The 21,787-nt window shown below is 31.8% G+C and overlaps 1 protein-coding gene and 1 pseudogene across 1 annotated transcript; both read left to right on the top strand.

The window, feature by feature from the left end:
- The first annotated feature begins 7,682 nt into the window (after nt 1-7,682).
- Nucleotides 7,683-10,623, top strand: LOC8286327 (tubulin beta chain). The gene is made up of 3 exons (XM_002532048.3): nt 7,683-8,185; nt 9,254-9,523; nt 9,718-10,623. Exons 1-3 carry the CDS (start codon nt 7,792-7,794, stop codon nt 10,389-10,391), a joined length of 1,338 nt encoding a protein of 445 aa, XP_002532094.1. The 5' UTR covers nt 7,683-7,791; the 3' UTR covers nt 10,392-10,623.
- Nucleotides 10,624-16,898: 6,275 nt separating this feature from the next.
- Nucleotides 16,899-21,787, top strand: part of LOC8286322 — a 31,998-nt pseudogene continuing 27,109 nt past the window's right edge.

Here is a 21,787-nt window from a genome sequence, read left to right on the forward strand (position 1 = left end):
CTCATAAAAAAAATTCTAACAAAATAAATTGGTACTATTTATATAAATTTTAAAGATGCTCCTTGTAGTAGCTGAAAATTTTATTTATAATTTGATACTCTCTATACTAATTTGAAAAAAAAATGTAATTTTTCATATTAAATATATTAAATCTTATGTCATTTGTATAACACGTTAAACGAGTCAAGTTTATGATTCATACACGACCCATTTAAATAAACGTGTTATGCGTGTTCATGTCACCCGTTAAAAATTCGTGTTGTGTTAGGATTGAGATAAATTAACACTATTACTAAATTGGTTTTGTTTGTGTTGACCCTAATCAGGTCACCTGAATAGGTCAACTCGACAAAAACACGACCCACAGACACAATTTCACACTCCTAACTTGGCGTGGCTGTATTTGAACTTATTTAATGAAAATCATTTAATAAATAATTTATGCTTAATCTACAAAAGGCTCAGCTCACTATGCTGATGAGTTGATTCGTTTATAAACTGATAGACTAACTCGTAAATATAAAATTATAACTTGATAATGATTTTCATTAGAAAAAAATTCATATATTTTTATGCATAATAATTATAAAAATATTTACTAGGATAAAGTTATAAATTTTATTAAGTATATACCATAATTTGTATACAAATAATTTAAGTTTATTGATAGAAATTTAATTTTTAATTATAATCAATAAGTTTGTATAGTCCCCATCAAATTCATTTGTTATCATATAATATGAAACAATTTACTGAATTATACTCGATAAATAAAATTAAATCTAATTGGTAAAAGATTCATAATACTAACCGAAAATCTAATTAAAAGAAATGTTAAACTAATATTCAGTAAGAAATTCTTATCCAAAAGTGCTTAGACAATTTCTTACACGTAAACATAGGTTTCTACTTTCAAGTGGTCCCTTAGTAATGGCAGTATTATCAACATTAATATCAGCTGGCATCTGCCTTTTTTAATTGTTTCTCTTTTTTTTTTTCTTTTTTTCTTCAGAAGAATTATTGTTTCTCTCATAATAATTCCAAGTAATATATTTATGACCAATAGTACTATGTTGAATTGTGGGTTATTTCTATTGGAAGCCTTAACTGTAATTGTCTATCCAATACTGTCTATAAAACAATGGCATAAATATTATTTAATAAATTTTAAATATTGTATGAATATTTTACACTTGATATAGTAAAAAAGTTAAAAAGTCACATGAAAAATATAATTTTTAAAAATTCAAAGAAAATTGAATAGTAAAAGTATTTGTGACAGCCTGACTTAGAGAAACAGTCTGACGAGGGCGGAAAATAGACACTGGGGCAAAGATAGAATGTCTGGACAATGAGTGGCTTTTGGCAGGCTTCTAGGATAGCAGCACTCTAAGGTACGGGAGTACATGAATGAATCGAATTGCACATCGAAATAGGATGGGGAATGATTGATAACATATATGTAAAGAGTTGGAACTAATAACGTGAAACGCTTTTTGGTTGTTTGGCTGTGGAGTTATAGGAACTCCAAAATTAAACGTGTTTAATCCAGAAAAATTTTAAGATGGGGAATCTCCTGGAATGTTCTTGAACCCGGCAAAAAAATAAAACCGTGATGCCAGTAGGGGCTAAAACGAACAATATCTAATGTAATATAATTTATATAATTTATTTAAAAAAAAGCTAGAGTAAAAGTATTAACATATTCTAATAGTATAAATTCATGCAAACCCATCGAGGACTAGTCTTCATCAAGTGAAAAATGTGCTGTTTAAAATGCCAAAGAAGAAGATAGGAATTGAAAAGGGAACATCAATGCAACAAAATTGAAAGCCAAAACAGAATTGGGAGACAGTATTATTAATAATAATATGATTCTACGTATGCAATTGGCACAAAGATGTGACAGGTGAGTGGATGGGTTAATTGTACAATGGAAGCCATGGGAATGATTTTCAGCAAAGAAAAAAAGAAAATTATGAAATTGAGTAGGAAGAAGGGGAATGTGGAAAGTGGCAGAGTGAGAAAGAGACTGGCATAGGAAATTGACAACACCTAAGACTGTTAGACATATGTAGAGAAGCAGGTGGACCAGAAAGTTTCCCTCTTCTAGTTAAAGCCATCATGTGATCTTTCCTTTCCTTTCTTTTTTCCCTCTCCACTTTTATTTTTGAGCTTCTTTCTTTCCTCTCTGTTCTACTCTTATGATTTTTATATATCATGAGGTCATCATGTGATCTCTCATTCCCCTGTCCAAATTGCCAAACTTCAAGGTCTTCCTTCCTTTCTATTTATTTATTTGTTATATTCTGTCCTTTTCATAATATAGCACCCATGGAATTTTATGAACATTACTATATGGTCACTTTTTCTTTGTTTCTCTCTTTCTTTCTTTTTGTCTTTGTAGATGTCCAAAGAGTGAAAAATACAAGGCATTCCTTTACTTATATTTTACTCCATCTTTCTGCTATTTCCAGTTTTTTCTTTTACTTTTGTAATCATATTGTGTACTCCCCAATCCATAACTAATATACACCATAACTAATTAAAAAAAAATGATATAATCGGTTAATCACTTTATATATATTGTTTATTTATTAAATAAGATATACATATATTATAGATAGATATTATTGATGTAATTGAAGCTTTAATAAGAAGAATAAATAAGAAAATCAAAATTAACTTCTTATAAGTTTGTTGATTGAAACATGAATATCAAATAAATCAGCATCAAAGATATATTGATTCTAAACATTAGAATATTGAAAATAAAAAAAGAAGATAAAAATAATTCATTCTGTTTTGATCATGAAAAGAATGGAATGCAATTTTTATTTGTATCAACTAGAATCTAGGTTATTACAAATCAAAACAACTCCAATTAGATCATAATGACTATTCCGGCCGAGAATAATGAGATGTATTGAAATAAAGGATAATTTTATAAAATGAAATTAATTGTTAATAACTCTAGTAATTTAGTTAACCTAATTTCTAGATTATATGTTAAATTCTTTCATTCATTTTTAAAATTAAAAATAGAATCCTTTTTTTCTTCAGAAAAATATTCTATCGTAAATTAAAATTTAAAAGCTCCAAGAATCCAAAAACTCTCCAAAATCATCTCTTTTATCTTATCTATCACTTCATTTTGTCTATACAGTTTATCTAGGTATTATTTGATACGATCAGCAACTGATTGAAATTAAATCAACTATCAGCTAATGATTCCTAAATTTTTACTAAACGCTTTAATATAATTATTCAGTGAGAAACAATTATCACCTGCACAATTTAGTATGCCCGAAATCAAACTTGTTTTAACCAAAAGTCCCTGACAAGTACTGATGTGGTTCAACTAGCTGTCAATGCGCTTAATGAATTCCAGCAATGTCGTAGGAAGGAGCAAACTACAACTCATCAATCTTATTTTTCGCATGTATGAATGCTCCTGCTCATGGCTGAATAAAATTAAACATCACAGTCAACAGTACTTGATAATATAAGAACTTTGATTTCTTCTAATTCTTAATGCAAATCACTTCTTTCCTCAATTTCTTTTTTGGTAGTTTGAACTCATCTGGTGGAACTTTATGGTTGCTTATTTAAAATTTGAGATTTTATAATATTATATTTTGGTGATTTAACACAGACGCTTCAGAAATATTTTATTTCAATGACAAATTTAATGGTTGTGACGAAGTTCACGTTTTTTTGATATGCCTGAATTAGAACTTAAAATATTTAATTATTTTTTGGACAAACTTAAAAATATTATCTAGTTAAGATCTATCCAATAAGGCGTTGAGATAGAATGAAAAATCTAATCCAAATAAGAGAACTCTCAATTTAGTCTGGTTTGATTTTGAACAGTACTTGGTTGGATAAAGGTGTGCTTTGGCTAGGGAACATGTTTAAGCTTTGGTAAGTTAACATTTTCAAATAATACATAAATACTTCTTACTATTTAAATAATGTAAAAGTATTTTTTAATGAATTGTGATTTAATGGAACGAAGAATTTTATCCTAATTTTAAAAAAAATTGAGCCAATTTGGACATCAGCCAAAATGTCAAGGGTCTTTGTTGAACTTTTGTGTAATTTTGATATCAGGATGAACTAGGCGAAGCTAAAATAAGTTTATTCGAAATGAAGCCCAACCCATAAGTGGGCAAACTCTAACTATGGACAAATGGTCAATTTGCCCCTTAAATTTGTGTCAAGGGATCAAATAAATCCAATTTCATCTTTTTCCAATAATTAGACCCACAACTCCTATTTTGAGGTCAAATAAATCCAAATATTGACATATACAATACTTGCATTATAGGCATTTGTCAAAGAGCGTGAATTGAGTGTTTATTAATAAAACTGATTTTATTGATGTTATTGGTTTTACTGATTTGTTAAATGAAAATGGCGGAGTGTAATGGTGAATATACAGTTGCAACAGTGGTGGAAGTAAAATAATGGTGGCAGTGTTGCAAGAAAAAATTAATTGATTAAAGAAAAAAATAAAAAAAAATATGAGTGTTTTGTTATTTAAGAAGAAAAAGAAAACAAAAAATAAATATTTTAATATATTTTAATGTATCAAAAGAAAGTGAGATGCACATATAGAGATGAGCTAAAATTTGGGCTGACTTAGTTTTTAAATAGAAATTATGGATTTAATTGTTAGACAAAATGAGATTGGAGTAATTTGAGCTAAAAACACAACTTTAACGTCATATTGTCCTTTTGTCTCTCTATCTTTTATTAAATCTAAAAATTATTTTTATTGAGCTATTATAATCTTACGCTATGGATGGACCGAAAATGTTTTTAAAAAGAAAAATTTAAGAATATAAATTATTTTATTATTTTTAATACAATTTTACTTAATTTTAATGACCATTGCAAAAGTGTTAGATCAAAATCTTCTTTTTTTTTTTCTTAAATTCAACCCATTGGTGTAGTATTTTATTTAAAAGCAGTCATATGGTGTAACATTGTTCTGAAGAAAAAATGGAAAAGTAAATGCTGCTGTTGGTTTTTCTTTAATTTGTATATTTGTTTGTTTAAATGTTTAATAAGACATGCAATTGTAAAAGACATATACATCCTCTCGTTGTTTAATTTATGTACATAAGTTTCTAAATAAGAAGGGGAGAAAGGAGAACACATAAGAGTTTTTGCTGTTTCACTGAAGCTAACCTTTCTAAATCACAAATGAAAATTAAAAAAATTAATTAAAATTATAAAAAAATCTATACTTAGTATACCTCACAACTAATAGGAAAATAACGTGTATTTAGTACTAGATCATTGACACATATTATATTATTTAAAATTAATAAATATGTATCAATCATTTATCAGTTTCGTATATAGACGTGGACATACGCTAAGCTAAAATTATGTGTGTTTCAGCCTTTTAATTTTGATACATGACACCACGAAGAATCTGATTAAAATTAAGTGGCATGATAATATTTCATATTTATTTGATTGTCATGTGACTGCGACATTGCTCTTAAACTACTTAGATTGAATTATATTTCTTAACCCTAATCGCCATATATAATTACTTTTGACCGATCTCTTCCACTGGCTATAATTACCGTAATGGTTTAAAGTAAACTATTTCTTCACAATTAGAAAGATATAACAGCATTATCAAGGTACACGTTTGAATTTTTAGAGTTAGTTAGTTCTTCATACAAAAGTTCTTTCTGGATCTACTAAAACAAATTTCTTGTTACTTGATAAGTCGTCGGTTGAAATTTTTTCTAGCTCGATCCTGATTGGATGAGAGCGCTTGTGGGGAGACCTGATTGGATGAGAGCGCTTGTGGGGAGACCTGCGACAATCAAGTCGAACAGAGAAATAATAAAACAATAATAATGAGATTAAGGCTAGAATGAGTAATTTAAGATTTTATTTTGTATATCATATTTTTTTATATACGAGAGCAAATAGAGTTTTTTAGGGACCTATCTTTTTATTGGTTATTTGTTCTTTATTTTTATTGTCTTGGAGATCTCCTATTGGCTATGGTACAATGTTGTATGTTAATCCTCGCTACATGTCCTGTACTTTTTTTCTTCTCCATCAAATTGGGTCATGGACCACTCGATAAGTTTTTTAAGTTTAGATAGTACCAACTGTTCCTTTCATGATGAATAGGGATGATGGTTTGTATTTTACGGGAACCTATTAGATCTCATGGACTAATGTCTGGTCGTCATATATAACCAACCTTGATCTCCTCAGAAGATTGGTCGATCAATTGATACCTAGCTTCTATATTCAAGAGAGATAGTACAATAATCATTATGTTCTTTTCAACTATTATTTTTATGTATCGAGTTTAAAACCTAGCTATCACAATAATAATATCTTAATTATGTGTAACTTTACTAGAAATAATATGTGTAAAAACCATGGAACAGGACATGATAAAGCATGCATCTTCCTCTAGTCCTTCAAGATTTTCAGATTTTTACAGCAGCTTGCAAGTCTTTAAAATACAAACATATTAAATTTCTCATGCACCATTAACTCATATATGATATATACATGTCTAGAGAATTTAAGAACAATATTTAATTATTAAAAATCGAGAATAATTATATACGTTTTTGTTTATTTATTAGTTGAAGCCAGAAAAAATTAATGTCTATTTTCATTGTTTATTAATTAATTTGGACACAGTGTGTTCGTTTTGCAGTAGCAGCCTTATGCTTATGAGAATGAACATAACAAAACCTTTTTATACTTTTTTTTTAAATATATAATCTTAGGTTTTTATTTTGTTCTAATATAGAACTGTGACACCATGCTTAGAACCAATTATCTGCATTCAATTACTTAGCTGGTCAAATACTAAATTGAGGAGAATTAGTCCCTACATGATTATGATTTTCTTTAATATTATATTTTTCTTAAGAAATTTATTATTTAGAGTTTTGAATTCTCATTGTCTATGATCATTTATGGGGTATTGAATTCTTCCTCTATAGGAGTGGTGAAAAAAATAAAAATTAAAACAGACATTCAACAATCGAACTCGTTAAAAGATATTTATAAAATCGATATGTGGCTTAGAACCATCGAATTTTCGCAGAATTACAATCTATTGCTTCATCAATACAATCGATGACTGTTACAAGTAAAATTATTTATATGTACGTTTTGATGTTTGATGTCTATTTTTATCTTTTATATTAAAATATCCTTTTCAATTTTCATTTAATAGAATATTCAATTTTTTTTCTAAAAGAAAGTAAGACTTGTGACTAATTTGAAAAAACAAAATTGAAATTTTAAGATTTTCTTTTACCTTATTCCTCTATTTTTAGACACATCCATGTTTGCAACATGGAGAATAAATATTTGAAATTGAGCCTGAATTTTTAAGTCATAAATTATAAATGTAATTATTAATACTGGGGATTAAAGAAAGTTGGTACTAAAAGAAACCAATGAATCATAAAAATTGGTCTCTTGAGCCGGCATCAATATTCATGCCATTGCCAATAGCTACAAATGGCAAGAAAATTCCACTTGCAAACAGACGCTTGACTCATCTTTCACTAGACGGACAATTCTCCACCGTTGGATCACTATCCATAAAACATCTGGATCATTTTTCTTCTCCAATCACATATATAAATACCCATCATCACCCATGAGTCCTGCAACCCTAATTTGTTACGCCTTTAAAGGGAGAGTTAGTTAACAGTTAGAAAGTCCACTGGCATTCCCATTTTGCCCTTGGGCTGAAAACATTCAACTGGGCCGAACATGCGTGAAATTCTTCACATTCAAGGAGGGCAATGTGGGAATCAAATCGGATCAAAATTCTGGGAAGTTGTTTGTGATGAGCATGGGATTGATCCCACCGGCCGGTACACCGGAAATTCAGAATTGCAGGTGGAGAGGGTGAATGTGTACTACAATGAGGCTAACAATGGCCGGTATGTGCCGCGGGCTGTGCTTATGGACCTTGAGCCAGGCACTATGGATAGCATCAGGACAGGCCCATATGGGCAGATTTTTCGGCCCGATAACTTTGTTTTCGGACAGTCCGGGGCTGGAAACAACTGGGCCAAAGGCCATTACACTGAAGGTGCTGAGCTAATTGATTCAGTTCTTGATGTTGTGAGGAAGGAGGCAGAGAATTGTGATTGCTTACAAGGTTTGCTTTCTTGATTTCCTTTCATTCCTCCTTTGTTATAATTTTTCTTTTTATAAGGCATCTTTGTCAAATATGCAACTAGGCCTGCAGAGTAATGCTATATTTAATCAAGGGGTGACCAAATTGTAATGGTTAATTAAACATAGTGGGTGGCATTTTTATATGTGTGCTTACTTAAGTGTGCATTATTTGACTAATTGTAATGTTTAGCATAACTATAATGAGGAATTAAAGCATAGGTAATACTTACTAGGAATTGATTGAAGTCTGTTGCTTATGTAGAATTATAGATTTTCTTATAATTATAATGATAAATGTCTGAGATTATTTATAGCAACCGCCGGTAGTTGTTAGGACATTGAACAACTCGAGTTCATAATTACAACTCTTAATTTTAAAATAAACAGACTTAATATTTTTATTGTTTTTTTTTATTAATTATTCTTTTAATTTTTATTTATAGTAACTTAATTTGATTTTTTTTATAAAAAATTAATAAATTAAGTTATTTCTCAGATCTCTTCAAAATACTAACTTTTATTTAAACAATTCAATAATTTTTTTATTATGTTCTTTATATAATTAAAATAATATATGATGCCATATTTAATATCCTTACTTATTAATATAAAAACTACTTATTATCTAAATATAAATTTTATATGTAATATATGTTTAACATGTCTCATTAAAATTGTAATATATATTACACAATAAATAAAGTTTTAATTTAAAATCTATATCGGCAATTAAATATTTTATCAATAATAACTTATAATAATCTATCAAATACTTAATATTAATAATTTATCAGTTATTAATTATCGACTATCAACTATTTACTAACTATCAGTTATCAGCTACTAGCAATAGTTACTAGTTATCGACTATCAGCAACAGCTTAACCAAACAAGCCCTTAATCTTGGTTGGTTAATGGCAGTTATAATCAACTAGTATTATCATGCCGCTCAATAAAAGTTATTAATGCTTCCTTTAATTATTTCTTTTTCTTCCCAAATTACAGCATTAATTTGATTTAGTTAATTATTTTCGATGAATCAATGCAGGATTTCAAGTATGTCATTCTTTGGGCGGTGGGACTGGTTCTGGCATGGGAACTTTGCTAATTTCAAAAATGAGAGAAGAGTACCCAGATCGAATGATGCTTACATTCTCTGTTTTTCCATCTCCAAAGGTATCAGACACAGTGGTTGAGCCCTATAATGCTACACTTTCTGTTCATCAGTTGGTAGAGAATGCTGATGAATGTATGGTTCTTGATAATGAAGCACTCTATGATATTTGCTTCAGGACTCTCAAGCTCACTACTCCAAGCTGTAAGTAGTTCAATTCAACATCAACACAAGTCAATTAGGGCTCTTCATGAATTGGGTTTAGTTGGATTTTATACAAATTCAATCCAACCCAATTGCAAAAGATAATATCCAAATTTACCATCAAATCAATCTAATGAAAAGAAGAAGAAGTTACTTTGATGATTATGTTTAATCAATTCTTTTTCCCTCCACAGTTGGAGACTTGAATCATCTAATTTCCGCAACAATGAGTGGTGTAACCTGCTGCTTGCGGTTTCCGGGTCAGCTGAACTCAGACCTAAGAAAGCTAGCAGTAAACTTGATCCCATTTCCAAGACTTCACTTCTTCATGGTAGGATTTGCACCCCTGACATCTCGAGGATCGCAGCAGTACCGTTCACTTACAGTCGCCGAGCTAACACAGCAAATGTGGGACGCCAAGAACATGATGTGTGCAGCTGATCCTCGCCATGGGCGTTATCTCACAGCATCAGCAGTGTTCAGAGGCAAAATGAGCACTAAAGAAGTCGACGAGCAACTGATAAATGTGCAGAACAAGAACTCTTCCTACTTCGTCGAATGGATACCCAACAATGTCAAGTCTAGTGTCTGTGATATCCCGCCAAAAGGGCTCGCCATGGCCTCAACTTTTGTTGGGAATTCAACTTCCATTCAGGAAATGTTCAGAAGGGTGAGTGAGCAGTTCACTATCATGTTTAGAAGAAAGGCGTTCTTGCATTGGTATACTGGAGAAGGAATGGATGAAATGGAGTTTACAGAAGCTGAGAGCAACATGAATGATCTTATTGCTGAGTATCAACAGTATCAAGAAACTACTACTGATGAACATGATGACTACGAGGAAGATGACGGTGGCTCTGAGAACTGAATTTGTTCGGCTAATTTGTTGCTTCGTATGTTTCGAGCAGTGATCAATCAGTAGATTGAAGTTGTTTTCATGAAAGTTTTTATGGTGATGATAATGGATCGATGCTTGAAAAATTTTAAGTAATTTCTAATAGCTTTCCTCCAGGAGTTCATTGGTTATGTAAGACTTCCTCAAAATCATAAATGAAATTGCAATATTACTGTTTATTGGCTATTTTTATTGGATTTGTTTATTTTGTTTAAGATATCCCTTTTCCTGGATAGCTTAAAATTTTTGTTACTTTATGTACAATAAACAAATTGATTGAAGTAAATTAGTTTATCAAGAAATGCTAAATATAAGGGTGAAACATGCATCTTTTCCCTTGAGAAAGAACGAGTGAAGTGAAGAATAATATATTAATGAGAAGAACAATAAATGAAAATATAAAAATTAACAAAAAAGCTTAATACAAATATAACACCGTGATGACAAAAGGAGAAAAATCTTCACATCGAAAAGTTAGTATATGAATTTATTTATCACGTCATTAATAGACTCATTTAAAAAAATTAACAATATTTCATTTTGTCATTTTCATATCATTTTTATCTCTAAAATTAAATATTTGTTAATTTTTTAACTGTTTGTTAATTTTAGAGGTAAAATTTGTAGAAACTAATACAAGGAATAAGAAGAATAGAATATAGACATTTTTTTATTACTTTTGGAAGAAACAAGATACAACTATATATAGACTAATTAGCTTAACGAGCAAATAGTTTTTTGGTTATCCTACATTAAATACAATGCAATAAATAACCTATATATACTTAGCCACTAAGTATACTTAGTCAACAAGAACTTGATAAATAAGTACTTGATTAAGAAGTACTTAGACGTTAAGTATTTACACCACACAAATATCTATGTTCAACACTCCCCCTCAAGATGGAGCATAGATATCTATCATGCCCAACTTGTCAATCACTTCATTAAATACTCGTCCACAAACTCCTTTCATAAGAATATCTGCAAGTTGATCTTCTGACTTTACGAATGGAAAACTTATGCACCCTTTGTCAATATTTTCTCTAATAAAGAACCAATCTATTTCAACATGTTTAATACGGTCATGTTGAATAGGATTGTGAGCAATCATAATTACTGCTTTATTGTCACAATATAGATCCATTGCTTTGACAAGATTAAAACTAAGATCCTTCAATATATTCTATACCCAAAGTAGTTCACATACTCCATGAGCCATACCATGAAACTTAGATTCTGCACTTGATCTAGCAACAACCTTTACTTCTTGGCTCTGAATGTCACCAAATTCCCACATATAAATGTAAAATGGCCTGAGGTTGACCTTCTATTCACCATATCTCCTGCCCAATCTGCATCAGTGTATCCCATTACTTCCATATTACCACCTTTTCTGAATAAGAGACCTTTTCCTGGAGTTTTCTTCAAGTATCTAAGAATTCGAAAGATCGCCTTCATATGATCTTCACTGGGATTATGCATGAACTAACTTACAACGCTAATGGCATATGCAATATCAGGTCGAGTATGAGAGAGATAAATCAGCCTTCTTACCAAGCATTGGTATCTTGCTTTGTTACAAGGAACTTGATCAGGAAACGTTCCCAAGTGATGATTTGCTTCAATCGGAGTATCTATCAGTTTACAGTCAAGCATCCCAGGTTCTGCAAGAAGGTCTAATATGTGCTTCCGTTGAGATATGAAAATATCTTGATTTGACCTTGCAACTTTAATGCCTAGAAAGTATTTTAACTAACCCAAATCCTTCATCTCAAATTCTCGAGATAAATAGGTTTTTAGGGCCTCCATTTCTACTTCGTCATTTCCAGTAATAACCATATCATCAACATAAACAATAAGAGCAGTAAGCTTTCCTGATTTCCTTTTTATAAACAAAGTATGATCAGGATTACTTTGTCTATATCCAAATGCCTTCATGCTCTTTGTGAATCATCCAAACCAAGCTCGTGGCGACTGTTTTAACCCGTACAATGCCTTTTTTAATTTGCATACTTTTCCTTTCTTAGAATTTGTGACTCCATGTGGTAGCTCCATGTATACTTCTTCTTCTAAGTCTCTAATGAGAAATGCATTCTTCACATCGAACTGATGTAATGGCCAACCTTGATTAGCTGCAAGAGAAATAAGTATTCGAATAGTGTTTATCTTTGCCACCGGGGCAAAGGTCTCTTCGTAATCTACACCATATGGCTGTGTATATCCTTTGGCAACTAGTCTCGCTTTATATCTATCAATACTTCCATCTGAATTGACCTTTACAGTGAAGATCCAATGACACCCAATAATACGATATCCATGAGGTCTATAAATAAGATCCCATGTGGAATTCTTCTGTAATGCATTCATTTCTTCATTCATGGCTTTCTTCCATCGTGGATCTGATAGTGCTTTCTGCAAATTACTAGGAATAGAAACATGAGATAATTGATTTATAGTGCATGAAAATGACTTACACAACTTATTTGTGGACACATAATCAGAAATTGGGTATTTGGCTTTAGAATTGATATCTGGTTCATAGGTGAATTTTGGAATATCTTTAGTAGACCTTTCTAAACGCCTAGGTTGAATATCATTAGCAATGTTAGGATTAGGTAATACCTGAGGTTCGACATTCGACGGCATGCGCTTAATGGATGGTGTTAGAATGCAGGATTCATGTGCAACTTCTACTATTTCATCTTGATCTACCCTTGTTGTTTGATCCTCTTCATTCATATGATGTTCGTTCTTAATGTTATGATCTCCTCTTGTCATCTGTGCTACTTCACTATCCTTTTCATTATCAATTATATTACTACGCCTGTTCAAATTATTTATCAAATCCTCTAGTTCCTGAAACATATCTCTAATAATAGGGATCTTTCCTTCACCATCATTATGTTTCTCCCTTTGAAGGGAAGATTCCATAAAATACGCCTCTAACTCTCGAAATGAAACATCTAACGAGATATATATTTTCCCTTCTATAGGATCATAACACATATATTTCTTTTTATAATCAGCATATCCCAGAAATATACACTTCAGAGCACAATGATCCAATTTTCCTCGTTGATGTTTAGGTATATGAACAAAGACAACACATCCAAAAACACGTGGTTCTAGGTTTGACATTGCTGGGACAGTGATAAGATCATGAAGCTTTTGAAAAGGCGTCTGAAATTCAATGACCCTAGATAGTGTGCGGTTTATCAAGTAAGCAGTAGATTTTAATGCTTCTCTCCAATAATTCAATGGTACATTCATAGCAAAAAGAGATGCACGAACAACTTCTAAAAGTTGTTTATTCATTTGTTCAGCTAACCCATTTTGTTGAGGTGTATAAACATTAGAAGTTTGATGTTGAATCCTATTATTTGTCAAGAACTCCAACATGTCATTACTAGTAAATTCTCCTCCATTATCATATTGATATACTTGTATTTTTCTTTAAAATTGAGTCAAAACCATATGATAAAAAGTTTTAAAAACTTCAAAGACTTCATTCTTATGAGTAATTAGGGATACCCACAGCATACAAGTACATTCATCAATAAAGGTCACAAAGTAACGAGCTCCAGATAATGAAGGAATACGTGCAAGACCCCATACATCTGAGTGAATAATGCTGAATGGTGCTGAACTTTTATTAAAGCTTGGTGAGTAAGTAACATGATGACTTTTGGCAAGTTCACAAATATCACACTAAAACTCTGAAACAATACAATTCGAGAAAATAGATGAATTTAATTTCTGAAGATACCCAAAAGAGGGATGACCTAGTCGTCGATGCCAAAGCTACACATTAGCTTTGGCTTTTTCAATTCCTTCGACTTTATTTACCTGATGAATTCTCTGCTCTCCACTATTAGTCAGGTGCAAATAGTAAAGGTTGCCTTTTCTAATACCACAACCAAGAACGTGTCGAGTCACTATGTCTTAAAAAATGAAAAATTGAGGCCAAAACGTTACAGTACATGTAAGTGCAATAGTGATTCTACTCACAGACAAGATATTATACTCAAGAGCAGGAACAACAAGGACAGATTTTAAAGACATGGATTCAGATATATCAGTGGAACCTTCTCCAATTACAGGAGAGGAACCACCATTTGCTGTTTATATAGAGGTTTGGGTTGAAGGAGTAAAGGATGACAATATGCTAGAGTCATTTACCATGTGATCTGATGCACCAATATCAATTAACCAAGTTCTATTCAAAGAATTTACTGATAAAACACTACCTTTAGTTTTCATACCTGACTGGGTAACATTTACTGAATGAGAGTTTTTAGTCGCATCCTTCTTCGCAGCTATGTTCTTCTTTGGTCTCCTTGTAAAATCCCACCATTCTGGATACCCAATGACTTCATAACACTTCTATTTTGTGTGTCTCTTTTTCTCTACAGTGAGTACATTCAAGATCAAGGCGGAGAGGTCGAGTATCTCTATGAGAATTCCAGGAACCTTGAGGTTGTCCCTTTTTGAATGCCATGACTGAAGACTCAGTTAAAGGTGTTTGAGCTCCCATAACTTGTTTATGGACCAACACCCTTCGTACCATCTAATAGGATTGTTCTAAGGTAAGTGAGGGGGTCCTTTTGAAGAATTTTACCACGTACTTGATCATACATACTATCCAGTCCAGAGAGAAACATATGAACCCTAAGTCGTCCTACATATTTTTGTAGAAGGGCGATAGATTCAACACTTTCTCCTTTCACCATGTTGCGCTGGTCAATCTCTTGGAAGATTTCTACTAATTCATCATAATAAGTTGCAAGAGATCGACCCGTTTGTTTAGTTGAGAAACACTTCCTATGTAACTCAAAGATTTGAGTTTCATCAGATGTGTCCCTATACATAGCTTCAAGAGAGCCCCAAACTTCTTTTGCAATTTCCAAACAAACATACCTGTTCATTAGTGTTGTTGACATTAAATCATACAACCATCCCTTTACCTTATCGTTCTCTGAGCACCAATTTTCATATTCTTCACTTCCTTCTGCAGGCATTGTTTTAGCACCACTGATGTACCCCCACATCTTCCGACCATTAATACGCATCTTCATAACCTTCGACCAAAGAGTGTAATTATTCTCATTGAGAGTATTCCCCATTGGGAAGGGTGCATCGATGTGGTTATGAACAATGTGAGGATTAGAGTTTGAGTTTGATGGCACCATGGTTGTATCATTATAAGAACTCATTGAGCTTTCAATTTTGAGATTTGCCGCGGAATTCAATTCGATAAAAGAGTCAGGTTAAGTATCGAACCCGCTCTGATACCATGTAGAAACTAATACAAGGAATAAGAAGAAGAGAATATAGACATTTTTTTATTACTTTTGGAAGAAACAAGATACAACTATATATAGACTAATTAGCTTAATGAGCAAATAGTCTTTGGTTATCCTACATTAAATACAATGTAATAAATAACCTATATATACTTAGCCACTAAGTATACTTAGTCAACGAGAACTTGATAAATAAGTACTTGATTAAGAAGTACTTAGCATTAAGTATTTACACCACACAAATATCTATGTTCAACAAAATTAACGTATGAAAATTAGATTAAATGTGATTATATAAATTTTTTATTACATATCATCAAATTAATGGAACAAAGTCACAAGAATTAATGCAACAAACAAAGGAAAGAACAAGTTATCAAATTAAACAATTAATGCAACAAAGGAAGGATAACAAAGATCTAAACAAAAAAAAAAAAAAAAAATCATTTTGGAGGGTTTAGGATTAAGAGGTACAAAAGCAGGTTTTCTTCTCTCTCTTTCTCTATATATTCACATCTTCTTCTAATGTCATCGTGCAAAGATTACAGGTATATTACGCACAGAGAGAATTGGCTAGTCCTAAGGCAAAAGGCCGAGAAACTCAACACCACATTCTTGAACAACTTGGAGTCGGGCCTTCCATTCGCACCATTACGGACACGAAAATAATGGAAAGATTGGATTTAATTGTCTAACTCCTGTCAGAAATAGAATTGACTACTGATTCGGGCCATAGCACGTGGTTTCATAAAAGTGTATTAATATGATCCTTTTGTTCCTTAAATCTCAAGGCACTTTGCATTGGGATGAAGTTGCTGTCACTGAGAATCTACACAAAACAATTCTGATCAGACTGCTTTTTATTCTTGCTATATACTTTCTGCTCTTGTGCCTTCCTCACCATGTCCACAAAGTCGGACGTTTATCACTGCCTTTAGCCATTTCATTTATACTCTCCATCATTTTGCCACCAGGTCATATCTGGAGGATCTTTCCAGTGATCTTATTAATTTCTCCTTGCTATGTATTCTTTTTAACTTGTTTAAATGCTTCATTCAGTGGCTGCACCATGTCTTAGAGCGGTCAGCTTCACACTCAGAGTTCCATTCTCCAGTATGAAATGTTCCTGAAAGAAGAGTTACTATGGGAAATAAAAGTGTTTCTCTCTCGGACAATGCATCCCGCGTTAAACATATCTATTACTAGCAATGATATTAATCTGCTAAATTACTTGCTTGTCGGAATAAGAGATTCTGTTGCCAAACAGGGTGTTCCAAGGAATGAGCACCATGCGGTTCCTCTCATTCTCTGTTTTGGATGCAACTCAACTCAAATATTAATATTAAAATTAAAAATTAATATTTTTAATTTTATTTTATTAATATATTAATTAATATATTTATTATTATATAATACTTTATTAATAGAATTATTGCAAGTGAATTATTTAATATAATCAATAATTTTTATATATTTTTATGAATTTTTACTGTATGATAAAAAAATATATTTATAAAATAAATAAATATTTTTAATAAATATTATATTATATATTAATTTATTGTAAATTTTATTATAATAATTTATATGTGTGACGAGCAAATATCTATATATATATATATATCATATGAGGCAATGTACTAATATTGTTATTTTAATTATAAAAATTAATTAAAATTAATGGTACAAATATAATAAATCATTACTTTTATTTTCATCCGATTATAATTTCAGATAAATTAATAAAATAATTTAATTTTAAAATATTTATCATGTTTTAGAAAATAATCTATAAAGATCCAATAGAATTTTTAATATATTAAGATTATCTAATTATTATTAGAATTAAATATTATTAGTTTATAAATGAATAAAATTGATTTATATGTTAATAAACTCTATTAGATATATGTTAGAATTTTAACTAAACACTTCTAAAACTTAGTTATTATATATATAAATATAGATATTCAGTTCTAAATATTCTCAATTCAACTAGAAGACTAAAGTACCTTAGGCACTATGCATAAATGCCGGAAACATACCAGTAGTGGAAGCAGTAGAAGCAATGATGGACCCAGCAGCCTTCTCAGCCATGCGGTTTGTGATGTCTGCCATCCCATTTTTTCCCTTTGTGTTCCAGGCAAGAGATGATGTTCAGATCCGTAATGCAGGGATAGAGTTGGGATTTTGGGTCAGTTTAGGCTACCTTATTGAGGCACTTGGTCTACTTACTTCTGATGCTGGTCGTCCTTTTTTTATTTCGATGGATGGCATGTATATTTTAGTATATTTTAATATATTTTAGTATATTTTTTTATTATCTAATCAGGTACTAATTAGGCACTATTTTTCTATTGCCTAGGCACTAATTAAGTATTAATTTAGTTTTTTTATTTTAGCTAAAGATGTGTATATAAACAGACATTAGCACTCTCATTGTAAAATACAATTTAGAATATAAATTTAATTTTATTATTTTCTTCTACATGGTATCAGAGCCTCCCTTTTAAGGATGGTTATATTTTCTGGCATTTATTCAGCTACCTGCAGTTTTTGATTCCTAGTTTGTAGCTGTCCAGTTCAATCAAACTAGTTAACCGAACCAATTAACTTTGGTCAGTCCGGTTCATCCATTTTCTGGTCAGTTTTTTTCCAACTCGGAACGGTTCCTAAGGTTTTTTGACCCTTCTGAATCCTTTTTTGAGGTCTGTTTTATCAAAATTAGACTTTCTATCTCCGGTTTGGTTCAGATCTTATTATTTCCGTATATTTTCTTTGATTTATGACAATGGCTGCTTCAAATAATTCAAGATCTATTACTCATCCTATTACTGTGCTTTTTTATGGTTCTAAATATGATTTATAGGCTCAAGAAGTGTGTAGCTTTTTAAAGGAATGCCTCCTTTGGTGTAGCATCACTGGTGATAGTGTCAAACCTATTAAACAGGTTGATGAGACTGACACCAGATTTATCGAGAGATTAAACCAATGGGAAAGTAAAAACCATCAGATTCTCACTTAGTTTCGTAATACTTGTCAGCCTGGTATTAAATTGAAAATTCGTCGTTTTGATAGTGCTAAAGATGTTTGGAATTTTTTAAAAAATCGCTATGCGATTTCTGATGATGTTCATCAATTCCAGCTTTATCGTCGTCTTCATCGGATGTACCAACAACCTGGTTAGACTATTCACAGTTGCATTTCTGGGTTACAGATTGTATGGGATTAATAGGCAGCTTGTGATCCTGTTTGGCCCGATATAGCTTCTGCAGCGATTTATGATGCTCTTCGTGATCGTCAACGTGTATGGCATTTTCTTATGACTCTTCGTATTGAGTTTGAGTCTGTTTCTGCCTTTCTTCTACATCAGAGTCCACTACTAAAACTTGATATAGTCATCCGAGAGGTACTTTCTGAAGAAACTTGAATTAATACCATTCGTGCTGAACAATCTATCCTTTCCACAGATACTGTTATTGCTGTCTCATCATCTAAAAAGGGATCTTGCAAATACTGAAAATTATCCGGGCATCATATTTCTGCTTGTCCAAAACTTGATGCCGAACGTAAGAATTCTGATCAAGAGACTTCAGTTAAATCTCACATCTCCAGGTCATTTTATACTTCTTTCACTGCTGCTACAACCGAGGGTTCTTCTTCTGAGGATATTTCTCCTTGTTACTCTTTAGAGGAGATACAAGGTCTACTTCAACAACTTCAGCATAACTCTAGTATTTCAACTTCTCTTGTCTTGTCTATTACTCGAGGTAAATTATCTTCTTGGTTTTTTGATTCTGCCTGTTGTAATCATATGAACTCTGACTCTACATTGTTCCATACTGTTTCTACTCCCTCACATACACCAGTTGTTCACACGGTTGATAATTCTATTTTACAAATTAAGAATGTTGGAATTATTTTCAATTCTTCTTTTTCTCTGGTAGATGCCTTTCATGTTCCTAAGTTACAACTTAATCTTATTTCCATTGGTTAACTATGTGAACTTGGTGCTGATGTAACTTGTTTGAGTCGTGGTTGTATTGTACAGGATACACAAACTAGGAAGGTTCTTGGGACAGGGCGTAAAGTTGGATGACTGTTTGAGCTTGTTTCGCTTCAACTACCATCTAACATTGTTGCTGTTGTTACCTCTTCCATTTGGCATTCACATCTTGGTCATGTTTCCTCCTCTAGATTAGAATCTTTAATTTCCAATGGATGCTTAGGATCTGTTAAAAATGATCATTTTAATTATGTCCCATGTCAACTTTCTAAACATAATGCCTCGCCGTTTAATCTTATTAATTCTGTTTCTTTTGCACCATTTGATCTTATTCATTCTGATATTTGGGGACCTGCTCATATTGCTACTATAGGTGGTTCTAAATATTTTATTATATTTGTTGATGATTACTCTCGTTATACATGGATTTATTTATGAAAAATCATTTTGAATTGCCTCAAATTTATATCAAGTTTGCTAATATGATTAAAACTCAGTTTTCTTGCAATATCAAAGTTTTTCGTACAGATAATGCTATGGAATACAAAGACACCCTTTACCAATTTTTTACCAGTTGTGGCACAGTTGTACAACGTTCTTGTCCTGGTACCTCTCAACAGAATGGTTGTGCAGAAAGAAAATATCGGCATATTTTAGACATTGTTCGATCTCTTTTGTTGTCATCTTCTTGTCTTGAATCCTTTAGAGAGAAGCATCTCTTACTGCGTTTTACACTATTAATTGGATTCTTTCTCTTGTTATCAATAATATTTCTCCTTATGAATGTATTCATGGCCATTGTACTGATTATCACAATCTTCGTATTTTTGGTTGTGCTTGTTTTGTCCATCTCCAATCTCATGATACACCAAATTGGAGTCTTGAGCTAGGTTGTGTTATTTTTTGGGGTATGGTATTGAACATAAAGGTTATCAATGTTGGGATCTCATTTCTCAACGTCTTCGTATGTCACACCCTCATTACATGCTAACCAATAGACATTAGCCAGGAAGCATACAAGCGTCGTAGAATATATACTACATGTAGATAGGTCAATATACAGGTTGTTAAGAATCAAGACACAAGGTTATTAACATATAAACATATGATTATACTTAAACATCATTGAACAAGTATTCAAAACATCTTCTTATGCCTTATAAGGCATACTTCCATATATATCACATAACTGCATACAAAATGCATCAGGAGGAGACTCCATAAAACTGGCCCAACCTGGCAGAACTGCTAAAAGCTAGACTTCAGATACAACCAACAGATGCACTACTATTTATAAACCTGAAAAAAAAATTTTGGAGAGGGGTGAGCCTTCAGCTCAGTAAATAAATAATCAACATAATCTATATCACATACACTTCATACAATTTCCACCCAATCACATAACTTACCATGATTCATAGTTTAGGTATAAATTCATACCATTCTACTCAATTCATTACAACCATCATAGAAGAAATACAATTCAACAATTATGGTTAGTTCTCAAGGCTTGTGGATCCCCTTTAATGTGCTGCTCCGCCTCATCCTTACCCATCGCACACGTAAGCTGCTCCGCCTCATCCTCACATTATACACTTTTATAGTCTCTCTAGGCTTTAGCCTCCCAAGGCTTTATATATATATATATATATATTTTATTTGATACAGGAGCAGACCTCAACTGTATCAATTATGAGCTGGTTCCTAAAAGGTATCATCAAGAAACTAAAGAAAGACTTACTTTAGCCAATAGTTCAAAGATTAGGATTGCGGGAAAAACTGAAGCTGTAATTCTAAATAATAATATTGCTTTAAAAAATATTTTTATTCTTACAAAAGATCTTCAGCAAACTGATACCAAGATAGAGGAAAATAGAAACAGATCAACAAGTTTCTAGTGTGCAGGATCCTCAGACGAGGCAAGCACAGAGCATACGCTTGTTAAATCTTAAAATGGTAGATAAAGAAGGGCAAGCCCCTAGATTGACCTGGCATACTCCTAGGAATACTGCCCCAGATCTAGGAATAGAAAATAGGAACAATATCCTAACCCAATC

Source organism: Ricinus communis, chromosome 3 (assembly GCF_019578655.1).
Source record: "Ricinus communis isolate WT05 ecotype wild-type chromosome 3, ASM1957865v1, whole genome shotgun sequence".
Taxonomy (NCBI): Eukaryota; Viridiplantae; Streptophyta; class Magnoliopsida; order Malpighiales; family Euphorbiaceae; genus Ricinus; species Ricinus communis.

What these genes read in the sequence shown, in the direction of transcription:
- LOC8286327 (XM_002532048.3), top strand. Translation starts at nt 7,792, where the DNA reads ATGCGTGAAATTCTTCACATTCAAGGAGGGCAATGTGGGAATCAAATC. An exon ending in GAATTGTGATTGCTTACAAG is followed by an intron (nt 8,186 to 9,253) that starts GTTTGCTTTCTT and finishes GAATCAATGCAG; the next exon opens with GATTTCAAGTATGTCATTCT. An exon ending in CAAGCTCACTACTCCAAGCT is followed by an intron (nt 9,524 to 9,717) that starts GTAAGTAGTTCA and finishes TTCCCTCCACAG; the next exon opens with TTGGAGACTTGAATCATCTA.